The sequence below is a fragment of the Aulonocara stuartgranti genome (assembly GCF_965226115.1).
Source record: "Aulonocara stuartgranti genome assembly, chromosome: 3".
Classification (NCBI taxonomy): Eukaryota; Metazoa; Chordata; class Actinopteri; order Cichliformes; family Cichlidae; genus Aulonocara; species Aulonocara stuartgranti.
In genome coordinates, this window is record NC_138941.1 from 43281373 (window position 1) to 43298873 (window position 17501).

General features: G+C 40.1%; 2 protein-coding genes across 4 annotated transcripts in view; both read left to right on the plus strand.

Moving 5' to 3' along the window:
• Nucleotides 1-17501, plus strand: part of LOC309703071 (Fc receptor-like protein 5) — a 99201-nt gene that overhangs the window by 29544 nt on the left and 52156 nt on the right. The gene's annotated exons all lie outside the window — the stretch shown is intronic.
• LOC309702803 (uncharacterized protein) overlaps nucleotides 1-17501 on the plus strand; it is a 31625-nt gene that overhangs the window by 6078 nt on the left and 8046 nt on the right. The window contains exon 7 of one of the 3 annotated variants that reach the window (XM_082527435.1): nucleotides 840-1432. The exons of the other annotated variants lie outside the window; for them this stretch is intronic. Within the exon in view, the coding sequence (XP_082383561.1) occupies nucleotides 840-847 (8 nt within the window). The 3' untranslated portion in view covers nucleotides 848-1432. Of the gene's footprint in view, nucleotides 1-839; nucleotides 1433-17501 lie in introns of those variants that run through there. 3 annotated transcript variants of the gene reach the window in all.

The following is a 17501-nucleotide window of genomic DNA, read 5'->3' on the forward strand; positions in this document are numbered from 1 at the left end:
AGTGTCTAAGTTTGTGGTAAAAGGCTTGCACCCATTTGCACCCAGAAGTGTGAGACGGTCGATTTTCGGTAAGTGAATGTGTTTAATTGTAGGCAGGGACATTACTGGATATTCTTGTGTAATTGCTACAGAAGAATATTTATTTTATTATTTTACATTTACAATTTTTTTTCCTGGGGACCCCGTGACACCCCATTGAAGAGCCATAGGCTGGATCTCTTAAGGATCTCTTAAGATCTCACTGTTGGGTTTGTAAGGCCATGTTACTCCTAAATTTCTATCTTATTCAAAGAGAAGATATAAAACAAAGTTCTAAGCTAATCGACCTTAGTGTTCTCCTTTAAAAAAAAAAAAAAAAAAAAAAAAGAATCGATAAAGAATCGAATCGTTAAACAGAATCGAAAATGGAATCGGAATCGTGAAAATCTTATCAATACCCATCCCTAGCTCTGACTACAATAATGTGAATCCTGAATCAGCCTCAGGTACAAATGTGAACTCTACACACACTGAATCATTAGTAATCAGATTACATGTGCAGTAAAATGTGTGACATCACTCTTAAAGTTTCAGAGTTTTGTAAAACTGATGAGCTGAATCACGACTTTCTTTAGTTATGTTGTGTTTCTGTTGTGGTGTCTGAATAAAATAATGAGCCTCTTAAATTTCAAACACACATGCACCTAAAATGTGGGAAAGTGTAAGTTTCCCTGATGAGATCAGTTCTGTGTGATTAAAGGATGAAAGTGTAAAAGGTCAGAAAGCATCATCACATCTTTGGCACCATTATTTCTTTGTTTTTCATTTTTGAAGTCGTATTTGTTCTGATTTTGTTTCAGGTCCATAAAAAGATTATTTCAACAAAACTCAAGACTCACGAACAACATCAGCAACAAAATCCAACTCAGAACATTTTGACAACGTTTAGAGAACTGCCAGCATCCAGATCAACAGCAGTTATATTAAACAATGACATGCTGTTGGTTTAATGTCAGAAGACTGATAATATGGTTCATCTTTGTATTCAAATCTTATTGTGTTTATTTCTGTTGTAATAAGTGGAGGTTGGATGGTGTTGGACATTGTTTCCATCATGACAAAATTTCATGATTTGGTTCTGTGAGTTTGTTTCAGTCTCTTATTTAAAAAAAATATCTTTATTTATCTTTCACTCACTTCCTCCTGGATTTTACCTGCGATCTTTAAAGCTTACTGTATTACATTTTTATTGCATATTTTTGCATATCAGTAACAACAACAAATAATAATAATAATAATACTAATAATAAGAATTAATAAGAATTAATAATTTTCATGTTAATTACATTACTTGTTGCCAAATTGTGATGCACAAAAACTGTATAGTCATTGTTCAGATTTTACAGTGTGATTCATGTCATCACTGAGGCCATGAAAGAGAAAAAATTGTGTTTGATCAAAATGATTGTTTCTGTAGGTTGTGTCTTTTCTGCTGTGTACAGTTTGATGTGTGTAAAATAATTTTGGTGCTTTAAAAACTAATCAAAATAATATCACAACAACACTTCCTCTGAGTGACCCGTTATGCTTACATGTGTATAAAAATGTTGTTTCTTCTTTATCCATTTTATTAAACTGCTGAAAATGACTCATGATTTCTGGCTGAGCTCCCAGAAAAGAGGAAGTGCAGCCTGTGGATGAAGAGAAAAATGTTTTGTTTAGTAAATGACTTGTTTTAGCAAAGAGGCAACAAGAAATGCAGACAATAACAGCACAGTGGTGTTCTCTTGACAACTTCATGCTGACATTGTCAAATATAAATATACCAAATATTAAACATCATTGTGCAGCACATAAGATCAACAGAACACAGTGTGCGTTGAGGTAGGAGCCAAAAAGGGTGTAGTTTGTGGGTGTGATCACCCGTGTGTACACCTGTGAGCATGGACGTGCTTGTTTTTTATTTTTTAAAAGGTTCCTTCTTGTAATAATCTGCTAGAGGGTGTGGGGGGGCCACAGCCCCGTCCTCCAGGGCATGAAGCAGGTATGGAGGAGAGCAAACTCCAGACATCCAGAGGCCCCCAGAACACAAGAGACCAAGGAAGACCAACAGAGGGGCAGCCGCGCCACTGTCCCGGAAAGAGCTGAGGAGAGTCCCAGATGAGGGCTCACTCAGCAGCTGCGGAGCAGAAGCCAGGGGGAGTTGAAGTGATGCGCCCGTGAGCTCCGCCGGCAGCCAGCCGCGCCTGAGTGACCGAGCCCCAGGCCGAGAGGCCGGGGGCACCCCACCTCCGAAGTGGCCCGACTTCCTAAACGGCCGGGTAAGCAAGACATGCTGTGCCAAAGCATGGAGATAGCACAGGGCAACCTGGCTCCCAGCTGTCTCCTTGTGCAGGTCCCCAGTGGGAGATATTCGTAACTCTGCATTTACTTGGACAGGTGAAATTCAAATAGGTCATCATCATCATCATCGTTTACTTATATAGCACTTTAAAAACACACAAGGCCGACCAAAGTGCTGAACAAAAGAAACACAACAGATACCATAAGAATAATAAATACGATAAAATAATAAACATAGCAAAAACAATAAGATACAAGTCAGTCAACCACTGAATCAAAAGCCAGTGAATAAAAATGCGTTTTCAATCTGGATTTAAAAACCATCACTGATGTCGATTGCCTAATTTGAAGAGGAAGATTATTCCAAAGCTTAGGAGCCACAATAGAGAACGCTCGGTCTCCTCTCAGTTTCAACCGTGATTTGGGGACTGAGAGCAACAGCTGCTCAGCTGACCGGAGCGAACGAGTGGAGACATAGGGCTTCAGCAAATCAGACAGATACGCAGGTGCCAGACCATTTAAAGATTTAAAAACCAATAAAAGAACTTTAAAATGAATTCTAAATTCAATTGGAAGCCAGTGCAGGGAGGCCAGAACCGGAGTAATGTGCTCAAATTTCCTTTTACCGGATAAAAACCATGCCACAGCATTCTGTACTAGTTGCAGGCGTGTCAGAGTGCCCGGTCCAACCCCTATTAAAAGGGAGTTACAATAATCCAAGCGTGAGGTTATAAAAGTGTGGATAACAGTCTCCAAGTCACGCCTTGAAAGAAAAGGTTTAACCTTCGACAGACGCCTGAGTTGATAGAATGACGATTTCACCACCCCATTCACGTGGCCATCAAAGGTAAGTGCAGAGTCAATTTTTAACCCAAGATTGGTAATCGAGGTCATCAGCAGCAACCCAGAGTTAGGCCAGAGGATAACCCCTGTGTCACCTTCATCATTGCCTTTGGACCAACAGAGCATGCAACACACAAAGGATCATGTCAACTGCAGCCTTGTGGAGGTCCAGCTGGTGGACCGCACACCAGGAGGCAAACAGCCCCCAAAGAAAGCAGTAGGCAGTCCTGGTGGATGGTGCACAAAACTCCTGCAGCATTCTCACTTTTAGATCAGGCCAGGCCTGGAGCCTCTCCCTCTCAAGGTACAGGCTGTCACCCTGAGTCCTACTGGGAAAAGATGGAACAGTGACCCCCTCACCTGGGACAGGAGGTCCCTCAGAACAGGGAGCTCCGAGGGTGTCCTGGCCATGACTGGCAGGAAAACTGAAAACTAGCATGTAGGGCCAAAGAGGGGCCACCAGGATCAACCTCAACTCCTCAGTCTGTACCCGGTTAAGGAATAACTGGAGGAGGAAGTATGGAGAGAGAGCTTGTGGCCAGGAGTGCAACAGGTTGTCTCCAGGGAGAAGAACAGATGGCAATGTGTCGATTCTCTGGGGGGAAAAAAGGTCTACTTCTGCCCCTCTGAAGTGACTCCAGATCTGGTGGACCACATCTGGATGGAGTCTCCACTCCTGTTGGATTGGGCTACCCCACGAGTGAAGCCCAAATGGGTCTAGGCACACCCCAAAGGTCTGCTGTCAATTCAGGGTGAGGGACATGGGGGCTCTGTTGGACTCCACGGTCATGCCCAGAAATCATGTGATGTGGGAAGGCTGCACGTGACATGAGCAGAGCTACATGGCTGCAAAACTGTCCTTTAGTGCTGCAGAAGGATACGGCCCAATGCAGTGGGAGAAACTCTCACTCACTGGGTTAACAGCCAGTCAGCCACAGAGAGGACCCACTAGCCACGTGAACGCACTGACAGAGGTGTTCTGACTTTCATGCATGTTTCTCACACAGCATGCTGGTGTTCTTGGCTTCTTGGTCTTATGGGGTGCAGATACTCTCTCAGCACAATTTACCACACTGCTGGGTGTTATATACACTAGTGTATTCAGCTTTGCTGTAATGTTTTGGTTCTGGGTCTCATCATGATGCACCTTCCTTGTGTTTCCGGGGTTTTGATATTATGAAGATTAAGGGCACAACTTCACAAATCTGAATACAAACACACACACAAAGAAAAGAAAGGGGGGTGATGATGTTTCAGATTAATATTAATTGACAGATGCCTCAGCGTGTAGACAAGAAGACATGTGACATGTGAGTCTAGTGGTTCAGGTCACCCTTTAATTCTTTTCTGACCCCCCTTTGTTCTTCTGTGCAGACTGTGATGACTTCATGTGTGTAAAAGACTGTTGTAGGTTTATTTTTATCTGCTGAAAATCTGATACCACAAAATTTCTGTCTGTGCCTCCAAGAAAAGAGGAAATGCAGCCTGTGGTTTCAGCCTGAAGTCTAACGTTCATCTTCTTTAAAGTCAACACAGCAGAGTGGAAATGTGCAGGTATGACAATGTGTGAAAACAGGTTAAAAGTAGCTTTATTGTGGTGATGACACATGCTGGACTAAAGAATAAATAAAGCATGTGGGCATCAAGAGAAACAGTGAAAAGCTTGTTTCTCACGCTCATGTCTTTAAGAGTCTCTGCATGGACGTGCTGTAAATGTTCATTTATCTCTGAAATAAATAAAATCATCCATCACTCTCTCTGTCCACAACATCATATACAGACATGTTTTTCTTCTTACTGCAACTTCCAAACAGGCCAGTTCCTCACAGTATAACACAAAAATGTGTAAGCTGCAAATAAGCTAAAAACATGAAATTATATGTTAATGTATTTTACCTTTCAAAGAGAAAAGTAATGGGAAGAAGAAACACGCCTGCTGTTAAAGAATCTAAAACACCAGGATGTCACCATGTTTGTATGTGTAGATGATACTGCACCAAACCTTAATTATAACCTTTGTAAGAAAGTGTTTGACAGGATTAAGGATGGAGGCTGTGTTTGCATACTTTAACTTAGATTGATATTATAGACTGTATATTGACAATGGCCACTGTCTTGTTTTTTGAGTGATAAACTGAGGTACACTGCATGCTCATATGGAGGGGACTAGCCAATCGCAAAGTTACCACAACTTAAAACATTCACTGCTCTGTTGTTCTGTTGTCTTTTTGGACTAATTTGGGTCGAGCCTATAATAACCTTTATATTGTGAAAGATGAGTTCCACTTAGACAGGTTATGGAGAGACAGACAACCATTCATGTTCACATCTACACCTAGTTGCAATCACCTGAATCACCAGTTAACATAATAATATGTGACTTTTGACTGTGTGAGGAAGCCAGAGTACCTGGAGAGAACCCAGACAAGGAGAACATGCAAACTCCACACAAAAATCCTCAGCTGGTGGATTCAAACCTGCAACCTTCTTAATGTTTAATGTCTGTGTAGGTTCTCAGTCATCCATCGCATGGTAGTCTAAGGAGTTTGGAAAGAAAGTGACTAAACTTCTTTAAGTTTCTTTAAGACGTGTCACCTCTCATCTAAGAGGCTTCTTCACTTCTAGAGGCAAACAGTGGAGACTCCAGTGGGAGTTGTCTCTTAAAAAGGTTCGTATACCCAATACTAATCATGTGTGTCATCACATGAGCGAAGGTGTGAATAAAGGTTTGGGTCATTATGCTGCATTGAAGACACCTCTGAACTCGGATGTTGGAAATTGGGAGTGACGTCACTCCTGAGTTAGCATGTTGCAGAAAAAGCTAGGAAACAGGATTTGTTTTGGTTCTTGGTAAATTAGAGCCACGCAGGTATGAATAGCAGTGCAGCATAATACTTGTTTTTTTGACTAATTGGTGCTCAAACCTAATCACAGCTTTTTTAGTGAGTCAAAAATACACCACAGTGGCAGTACAGACTTTGTCGTGGCCAGATGACTGGAGAGTGGCGCGAGCGCAAAAGCGGACGGTTGAGACAGGAATGAACTTAACAAAAAACAAACCGTTTACTTTAGGCTGGATCAACAATATAAACAAAAGCAAACAGAAACTAGGACGATATTAACAGTAAACTAAACTGGGGAAAACTAACACTAGACACAGTGAACATGAAACCTGAATGTGGCTAACATGGACATGAATACCTGAGACTTGACTGAACAGAAACATGGCACATGGTGAAAAGATGACCTGCCAACGAACGAATGAAAACTCACACCAAAAATACACAAGAGGCTGACGAGGGAAGTGGAACACACGGGAAACACAACTGCAATAAACATAATGACGCACGAGGAAGACAAACCAAACACAGGACGTGATACTGTCAAAATAAAACAGACAAAACGGAAAAAGACACCTGAACCAGGGAAGAAACAGACATGGGGACATAGAAGCAGAAATGGGAGGCGAAAACAGTGACATGACTGGACACAGAACACACGTGGACATACAAGACTGACAGAGGCGACATGGAAGTACGAGGGGAACGTGGCAAGGGAACAAGGAGACGAGACACGGACATGACTAAGGAACAAACACAGAGTTCATGACTCAGACAGGAAACAGGAAATGACACAGCGACAAGAAAACATCCATCAGAAATATGACTAAACTTGGAAGCAAAACCAGGTCTAACCTCAATACTAACTAATAGAAAACTAAAAGATCACAACACAAAGAAATCACAAAAACACAAAAAACTCAAACTGCTGGGTCAAACGACCTCGAACCATAACAGTTTTACTCCTGTTTATGTTCAGTGCCGCCATCTTGGATCGTTAACTCAGAGTACGCTGGTCTGCTCAGACTTTCAGAGTGGGAGATCTGAGTTGAGGAAGCGTTCCACAAAAAAAATTCTGACTGTCAACTTTTGACTTATTCAGGAATTCTAACCAGAGATTTCAGGGGAGACCTTGCCTCACCCTATCATGTGACCAATTCAAGTCACCTGTGGTAAAATTTCTTATATGAATAAGAATCTTTTAAAACAATGCTCTAAGTTTGTTTGTTTTGTTTGATTTTCTCTCAGTTTGATCCTGATGCTGTTTAATCTTTACTTCATTACTCAGTACTCTTTTCTACGTTAATGCTGATGGTGAGACATTGTTATTTTTCTCTTTACTCAATAAATAATTAGATTTTTATTTTTACTTTTTAATGTTAAGAAGAGTAAAGATCACTGCAGATGTTTGCATTTTAGAAACGCAAATATCTGCAGTGAAACTTCAGAGACAGAACATATCAGAGTAGTTTTATCATTGTACGTGTGTAGAGTAGGGTTGTCCAAAATTGACACTTCCTTAGTAATCATCACTAAAACAGAATGAAGATGCTCATTTGCATCAATGTTGATATCAGTAGTCTTGTCTTGGCTTCCTCCAGCTGAGGCATAATTTGACAGCACTGCTGCAGACAGACAGGGACCCAGCTCCTCCCCTCACTAACAGCTGAATGATCATAATGTTCAACACTTTAGTAGGAAAGGTCAGAGGTTAGCAAAGCTCCTGTTTCAGACGCTGACATCATCAACTTCAAACAGCGTGCAGTCAGGACCTTAGAGGATGCACGAAGCATGTGTTGGGTGGGTGAAAGTCCCTCCCAATGAAAAGTCTACACAGTCGACACATTTGCAGGACTCTGCTCTCGAAGCTGAATCCTGCTTCTGTGAATCAGCTGCGCTTTGATAGTTTGGAGGGACACATAGTGCCACCTGCCGCAGAGATATTGTTAAATAGTGGTTAAAAATCTGTAAATGATATCAAACATAAGATATGAATGCTGTAGAAACTCATTAACCTGAAGATGTAGAGCACAGAGCGATGAATCAAACATTTTTATTCCCATTAATTGTTTTATTGTTGAGTGCGCTCCCAGTGCAGCTGTTGATTTCTGAGGCTCTGAAACTTTAAACTGGATCAATTTAAACTTTAAAGGTTATAGTCCCACAGCCTAAAAAAGGAAACATGGACATAACTTTATTTGCAGATGAAAGTGAAATAAATTTGATTTGCATGATCAGACACTCAGAATCAGAATCAGAATCAGAAAGGGGTTTATTGCCAAATGTTGAGCAGGTTTACAACATTAGGAAATTGCTGCGGTGCTTCAGTGCAAACATAGTGTCATAAATAGCACTTAAATAGACATGAAAAAATAAAAGTAGGGATAAGAATTAAAAGTGCTACGTAGAAAGATATGTGCATGAGCTATACATGAGATATATACATGAGAATAAGAATTAAGAGTGCTACGTAGAAAGATATATACATGAGTGCAGGTGGTGATCAGTGCCAAACATGGAATGATGCAGTGAACACAGCGTAGGGTCATGTGTTAGTGGTGGGAACAGTCATATGGTTATTGTTCATGTGTCCAACAGCAGAGGGGAAGAAACTGTTCTTATGGCGATGCATATCTCTTGCATCTGTTCTCTGTAAAAGACACTTAGTATCAGTCAGCCTAATTTCTGATACAATGGATCCATGCTTTCATGATGTTATGCCAAATTCTGACCCTACCATCTGAATGTTGCAGCAGAAACTGAGACTCATCAGATTAGACAATGTTTTTACAAACTCATGTTGTCAGGTTTTGGTTTTGAATTATAGCCTCAGTTTCCTGTTCTTAGCTGACAGGCATGGCAGCTGGTGTGGTCATCTGCTGCTATATGACATTTACTTCATGTTGTGCATTCAAAGACACTGTTCTGCATATCTCGGTTGCAATGAGTGGTCTGGCCATTCTCCTCTAACATTGAGTTATTTTCACCCAGTGAACTGCTGCTCACTGGTTATTTTCTCTTGTGACTATTCTCTGTAAAACTTTGCTGCAGTGTTAAATCTAAAAACAGACATAGATCAGGAAACTAAACTAAACTAAACTAAACTAAACTAAACAAAACAAAACTAAACATGGTTTAAAGCACAAATGTTAAAACTACATTCTTCCTGTTTCACCACTTACAACATTCATATAACTGCTGTGTTTGTGGCTGTGCTGTATCCAAATATTTAACCTTCCAAATGAGTTATTATCATCTGTTTTTACTGCAGCTGTTCTCACTGAAAATATTTTATGAGAATTATTTGTGTTATTATTTTATGTTAACAATATTTAAATAAAATAATTGTTTTTCACACTTAAAACAAGTCTTGGACTTTTGTTCTCCTCATTTCCTCTTTAACCCTCAGTCAGCTCACATATGTGTAATGAAACTTACTGTCTGTCTGTTATTGGTCAGTTTAGTCTGTGTGTTAAAGGCCTTTTCATAAAAATCTGGTCAGACCTTGTTAAGTTGTTATTTCTGTGTAAAAGGAAGGAAGCAGAGAGAAGTTTTAAAACCTCTTTGTTTCCTTCTCAGCTCTTTGGTATCTGCTGTGCTGCTGCTTCACTCTCTCTCTTTAAAGAAAGTTGTAGAAGTTTTAAACTCTTTGTTTCCTTCACAGCTCTTTGGTATCTGCTGTGCTGCTGCTTCACTCTCTCTCTTTACAGAAAGTTGTAGAAGTTTTCAGACGTGTCACTGCTGGATGTGAGGATGGGAGCCACTTTGCTCTGTGAGCTGGGCCTATTCTGTGAGTACATCACTGACTTCTATTGTTTGATTCATACTGATCCATAAACATGTTTTAGTAAGAAGAACAGAGCATCAGTCATTTGACCATTTCAGGTCATGTGATCAGAGGACTCTCATGTTTGTTACCAACATGGTTGTTTGTAGACTGGATTAGATTTTAAGATAAGATAAGATAAGATAAGATAAGATAACCTTTATTAGTCCCACACGTGGGAAATTTGTTTTGTCACAGCAGGAAGTGGACAGTGCAAAAGTTATGAGGCAAAAATTAGAATACAATAAGAATAAATACAGTACACAACTGTACAGAATAGAATAAAATAAAATACTATATACAGTAGAATAAAATAAAATAAATATACAATAAGATAAAAATAGAATACAAATACAAATACTATAAACAACTGAGTAAAAATACAACGATGACAGAAAGGATTATTGCACTTAGTATTATTGCATATGTATGGATGTGTGTGCTTGATCAGTTAAAGTCTTTGTTGTGGAGTCTGACAGCAGTGGGGAGGAAAGACCTGCGAAATCTCTCCGTCCCACACCGTGGGTGCCGCAGTCTCCCACTGAAGGAGCTGCTCAGTGCTGTCACAGTCTGCTGCATGGGGTGGGAGATGTTGTCCATCAGGGATGACAGCTTAGCCGCCGTTCTCCTGTCACTCACCACCTCCACTGGGTCCAGAGGGCATCCTAGAACAGAGCTGGCCCTTCGGATCACCCTGTTCAGTCTCTTCCTGTCCCCAGCAGAGATGCTGCCGCCCCAGCAGACCACGCCATAAAAGATAGCAGAAGCCACCACAGAGTCATAGAATTTCTTCAGGAGTGGGCCCTCCACTCCAAACGACCTGAGTCTCCGCAGCAGGTACAGCCTGCTCTGCCCTTTCCTGTAGAGGGCGTCTGAGTTATGAGTCCAGTCCAGTCTATTGTTGAGATGAACACCAAGGTACCTGTAGCTGTCCACAGCCTCAATGTCCATACCTTGGATGTTCAGTGGTTGCAGTGGAGAATGCTTGTGCCTGCGGAAGTCTACCACCAGTTCCTTGGTTTTACTGGCGTTGATCTGGAGGTAGTTCAGCTGGCACCAGTCCACAAAGTCTTGGGTCAGACCTCTGTACTCCTTGTCGTCCCCATCAGTGATGAGGCCGACTATTGCAGAGTCATCAGAGAACTTCTGCAGGAAGCACTGGGTGGAATTGTGGGAGACGTCTGCAGTGTAGATGGTGAAGAGGAACGGAGCCAGAACCGTTCCCTGTGGGGCCCCCGTACTGCAGACGACCCTGTCCGACACACAGCCCTGAGTCCTCACATACTGTGGTCGGTCGGTGAGGTAGTCCAGGATCCAGGTAGTGAGGTGATGGTCCACTCCAGAGTTCACCAGCTTGTCCTTTAGAACCGAGGGAAGAATGGTGTTGAAGGCACTGGAGAAATCAAAGAACATGATTCTCACAGTGCTTCCAGCGGTCTCCAGGTGAGCGAGGGAACGATGTAGGAGGTGAATGACGGCATCATCCGCTCCAATGCCAGGCTGGTAGGCAAACTGAAGTGGGTCCAGTGATGAGCTTATTAGGCGCCGAAGCTGAGCCAGGACCAACCGCTCCAGGGTCTTCATCAGGTGCACTGACTCAGATCAGAGTGGAGCTGGTTTAGTTTATCTAAGAAAGGTTTGTTTCTCCATCAGTGATAATTTGATGCTTATTACATCCTAATATAAAATGTAACCAATCATAGAAGACACTGATTAAATATTTAACAGCAGTGATTAAAGCCAGTGCTAGATTTAAACAATTTTTAATGCAGACTAACAGTAAACTGCTTCCTTAGTCAAGGTATAAAAGAGTACTACACTGATCCTACTCCTTATTAAATGAAACTTGCTTCCTAAAGGAAGATTAGAGCTCGTCCAGCCATAAATAGAGATTTTTTTTAAACTCCCAGTAGGCAGGTTTAACTTCAGCTTAATGGTGTTTGCTGTTGAAGACATGTGAATTATTTCCACCTTATATTATATACCACCTTCTAGAGAAATTCTTGTTGAGAGAAGTGACCCATTGCAATTTGTCAATGACATCACTTTTTGAGATTGTCAAATACATAAAGGAAATACTGGGGAGATCATTTCCCTGTTGGAAGCCAGTCGTTCATCTGTTGCCCAAAGAGGATGGACTGTACCGTTTTTAGGACACTAATGTTTTGTTATCACCATGTTTTGTTATCACCATGTAGACTGGATTCTATTTTAGTGCACTGACTCAGATCATAGTAGATGTAAATCTCCAAGTGTTTTAAGGCGCTTGGTAAGAAAGCGACTGCACTTTAAACCCTAGTGGGATTGTTCCTTAAGAAGGTCATTAACTCACCAAAAACAACTGTGGGAGCAATCATCAGAAAATGGAAGACATACAAGACCACTGATAATCTCCCTCGATCTGGGGCTCCACGCAAGATCTCATCCCGTGGGGTCAAAATGATCATGAGAACGGTGAGCAAAGATCCCAGAACCACACGGGGGGACCTGGTGAATGACCTGCAGAGAGCTGGGACCAAAGTAACAAAGGTCACTGTGACAAAGTGGCTAGGACAGAATTCATTTGCCATTTGTCACTTGCGTATATTGTTATTCTGTGTTCTGTTATTTTACAGTCAGCCATAATGCTTTAATTTAGACAGTGCTGGTGTAACTTCTCTTAACACACAATATCCCGGGTTTTGTTTGTGGTAGCAGTAGTTACATTCTTTACATCCATGCATGTGTTTTAAAGCAAACACTACTAACCATCAGATCATCTGAATTTTCTTTTGTTTACAGGCACATGTCTAGTAAATTATGTTTCTTTATGTTGCTTTGGTTATACTTACCATGGTGTCCATGTTGTGCATTCAGGTCCTGTATGTGAGACGGGTGTATGGGAAGGGCCGCCCACTACTTCCTGTTTATATAGGGTCATGAGGTCAATGATTGGATCACTGGGTGTAACCAAATGGAGGGTTTTTCATTTTGTATAGTATTGTTTGTTTTCTTTAAAGTAGCCTTTTGAGTTATATTGTATGCAGTGTTTTACTTTACAAACCATTTAGTTGAGTAAATGAGTTTGTCAGTTTCATGCATGACTTTATTCCTGTTCTTTGTTTAGAATTGTATTATTTGGTTTGACCTATTTTGTTCAATGGTAGGGACTAACGAGGTCAGGTGTGGGCAAAGTCTTGTATAAAGCCAGTGGGATTTTTGCATGCCTGATTGATTGTTTTATGGTAAAAGGGAGATGCTAGCAATAAAGTATGCTTAAAAAGAACTTCAATTGTCTGCTAATGCTATTTACTTATCACCTTCCTTGCTGCTTAAGTTATGCTACATCACATCACATCAGTAACACACCACAACGGCAGGGAATCAAATCCCGCAGTGCCAGACGTGTTCCGCTGCTGAAGCCAGTGCATGCCCAGGCCCGTCTGAAGTTTGCCAGAGAGCACATGGATGATACAGCAGAGGATTGGGAGAATGTCATGTGGTCAGATGAAACCAAAGTAGAACTTTTTGGTATAAACTCAACTCGTCGTGTTTGGAGGACGAAGAATACTGAGTTGCATCCCAAGAACACCATACCTACTGTGAAGCATGGGGGTGGAAACATCATGCTATGGGGCTGTTTTTCTGCCAAGGGGACAGGACGACTGATCCGTGTTAAGGACAGAATGAATGGGGCCATGTATCGTGAGATTTTGAGCCAAAACCTCCTTCCATCAGTGAGAACTTTGAAGATGAAACGAGGCTGGGTCTTCCAACATGACAATGATCCAAAACACACCGCCCGGGCAACAAAGGAGTGGCTCCGTAAGAAGCATTTGAAAGTCCTGGAGTGGCCTAGCTAGTCTCCAGACCTCAACCCCATAGAAAATCTGTGGCGGGAGTTGAAAGTCCATGTTGCTCGGCGACAGCCCCAAAACATCACTGCTCTCGAGAAGATCTGCATGGAGGAATGGGCCAAAATACCAGCTACTGTGTGTGCAAACCTGGTAAAGACCTATAGTAAACGTTTGACCTCTGTTATTGCCAACAAAGGTTATGTTACAAAGTATTGAGTTGTATTTTTGTTATTGACCAAATACTTATTTTCCACCCTGATTTACGAATAAATTCTTTACAAATCCTACCATGTGGATTCATGGATTTTTTTTTTCACATTCTGTCTCTCACAGTTGAAGTGTACCTCTGGTGCAAATTACTGACCTCTGTCATCATTTTAAGTGGGGGAACTTGCACAATCGGTGGCTGACTAAATACTTTTTTGCCCCACTGTATATAATGTTCTTCCTCTACACCCCCCCCCCCCCCCCCCCACCCAATTTTTGCACATGTCGAGGAGCGTGTCAGGCTACATTTCACTGTGTGTTATACTTGTATAACTATGCATGTGACAAATAATAAAGAACCTTGACCTTGACCTTGATATATATATATATATATATATACAGAGAGAGAGAGAGAGAGAGAGAGAGAGAGAGAGATTAGTATGCTTTGAGCATTTGCTTTTCTAATTATTTGCTTTGTTTTCATTTTCAGTTCAAACGCCAAATGACATTGTGCTGCGATACAAATCCCTCCTCAAGACATTTCCAAAGACGAAGACCATGACCAAAGCTTTTCAGAAGCATGGGCTAGACAGGAACACTGTTGTGTCCACTTCATCAGTTGGGGAGCTTGCTATTGCGGTCCCCAATGTGTACCAGGAGCTACTGTCCAACAGGCCTAGTGGAGATACGGTACTAGCTTTTGCTAAGCGATGTGAGGCTGCAATTCAAGGCAGTGATGAAGTAAAAAACAAAATAGAAAGTATGAAGGCCGCTGGTACTTTGCTTCCAATTCGAAGAGGGAAATCTGTCTGAAACCCTAATTTGTTCTAAGTGGTTTTGTTTTTTTGAGCATATTGAACTGAAGAAAAGATGTGCAAAACCAAACATTTTTCAAAGATCTGTTCACATATGTGTTGAGTTTCCACACAACTAAGAGATTTACCTGTTAGTTTATTTTATTGTTTTTTTGTTTTTTTTTTTGATTTGTATAAATGTGTGTAGAGTAAATAATACAGCTGTGCAGTTTCAGTTAAGGTATAATAATTTATTATATTATAATTATTATAATTTTCCTTTGTTTTATGCCAGTGGTGGATTTAGGGATGGGATTTGTTTCCTTAATATAGTTTTAGCTATCTTTAAAGGGCTTGTATATAAGTTTAGCAATGCTAAATAACTGTTGGTGCTTTATACTTTTTATAGTAATGCCTAGTAATACTTAGAAATGTTTGTTGATCATAAATAAATGTTGACATGTTTTAAACTTTACAACAAAACTCTCTTTTGTCATTTATAAATGTTTAGTAGTCATAAATAAATGGTGTCATGCTTTACACTTTACAATAAGGCTCCCATTTGGCATTTATAAATGTTTATTTGTCATTAATAAATGGTTTTATGCTTTACACTTTACAATAAGTCTCCCATTTGGCATTTATAAATGTTTATTTGTCATTAATAAATGGTTTTATGCTTTACACTTTACAATAAGTCTCCAGTTTGGCATTTATAAATGTTTATTTGTCATTAATAAATGGTTTTATGCTTTACACTTTACAACAAAGCTCCAATTGATAGTTGTGGATATTTATAATGCATTTATGAAGTACAATTTTATATGATAAAAAATATGTTTACAAATGCTGATTGTGCTTACAGGATAGTAACTTAGTCTGAAATGTTTAATATAGCAACTCTAGATAAAATATATAGGTGAACACATTTGGCTCACTATTTGGCAACAAACCGGTCAGTTTTTTTTCTTTTTCTCACCCTTAACTAATGCATAATAAACCATTAATAATGGTTTATAAAGCATTTACAGATTAATTAATAATATAGCTATAAACTATTTATTAGCATCTATAAGGGGAGACTTATTGTAAAGTGGTACCATTTATTGTGATTTTGTCAGTTGTATAATGTCTGATGATGTTTCATTCATTATTTTAGTGCTCAGTACAGTCAGACATGGAAACACTGAAGGTGAGAAACTGTTTTCTTCTTCTTGTGTTGCTCTAAATGACGTCCTCTGTGTTATATTTTGTATCATGAACCAAACATTTCATTGATTTATTGGTTAAAATGTTAATATAACCATGTTAACTGTGTGAGCAATCAAACACACACCCACGATACAAACTGTACATTTACTGAAGAGCTGTGGCTTCATACATGTAGATTTTCTTTTCATGTTTATCTGATCTGAAAACATCAACAGTGTGTGTAGTGCAGATTATCTCACTGAGTTTTGCTGTTCTTCACATCACACTGACCTGTGATGTGAAGAACTCTGCTGACTTTGAATATGACTGGTTCAGAGAACCCAGTGTTTACTCTAACCAGAAGACCAAAGTAGCTGGTGAATCAAAGGGAGAACTTGTGACCTCTAAAGGCGGCATCTACGCCTGCAGAGGACGTATAAAAGGGACAAATTTACTCACAGTAGAAAGTGATCCAGTCATCATTCAAGAAACTGGTGAGTTTAAAATGTCATAAGAAATAAAACAACATGGATTCCCCAAAGTTTGGAGATCAGAGGGGGATAATATTATGACAAAAACTTATGTTACAAAGTGATTTACGGCCCCAACCTGCCAAGTTATTTCTGAATATATAAAGTGTTATAAAGTTAAAAAATAATAAACAATAATGGGGTTATAATATTTGATAATACTGTTTTTATTTTTAATGATAATATGTTAATCAGTCAGAAATTAAATGTGTGGCTCAGTCGTTCATAAACGTGTTTTGTGATTTGGCCCCTGATGCTCCAGTTGTCACGGTTCAGCATTTTGAGTCTCGTGTGTTTTGGTATTTTATAATATGTTTTATGTTCTGAGTCCTTTGCTGTTTTGATTATTGTAGTTATTATTATTATTATTATTACCCCAGGATCAGTTATGGCTGTTATGGTTTTAGTTCTTAGGTTTTGTTTTATGTGTTCATGTTGTGTTTACTCTGTGCATTTCTGTCCCACGTTTCAGGTCTCTATGTTCTGTCTCAGTCTCTGTTAAGTTTACATGTCTAGAGTTCAGTCGGTGTGTTTCCTGTTTTACTTTGAAGGTCTGCGTCTCATGTCAGTGTTTCTAGTTTTGTTTCCCTTGTCTCGTCCCCCTAATAGACCCTGTGCACGAGAAAATGATAACTTCCTGGTTTGAGACAGGATCTGGGGTTGTACATTTCTGGTAGCTTTACTTTGTGGTCAATCGCTACTGTGAAGACATCCTCCAAAATCATGTCCAGAACACAAAAACTGAAAGATCGCGTTAAGTTATAAAGAGCAGAAGGTGGGAACACTCACCACTGTGTGTCATAAAAAAATCTAATGATCAATTTTGACGTTTAAAGAGTTTAGATCAATCAGTTGTTTACATCACTCAACACAAGCAGAACTGCATCACTGCAGCAGAAGACACATCGTCCACATTCAGAAGCACATCTCTGTATAGTGACTGGTCTTATAATTTAAACAGGCAAATGTTCAGCATTCAAACTACAGGTGAAGAATAGTCAAACCAGATGTTTCCCTGTTATGTCGATATCAGCTAGTCAAGCACACACCTACACAGCATGTTAACAAACCGTGAAAAAAGCCACACAAAAAATGAATGATTGCTGGTAAGG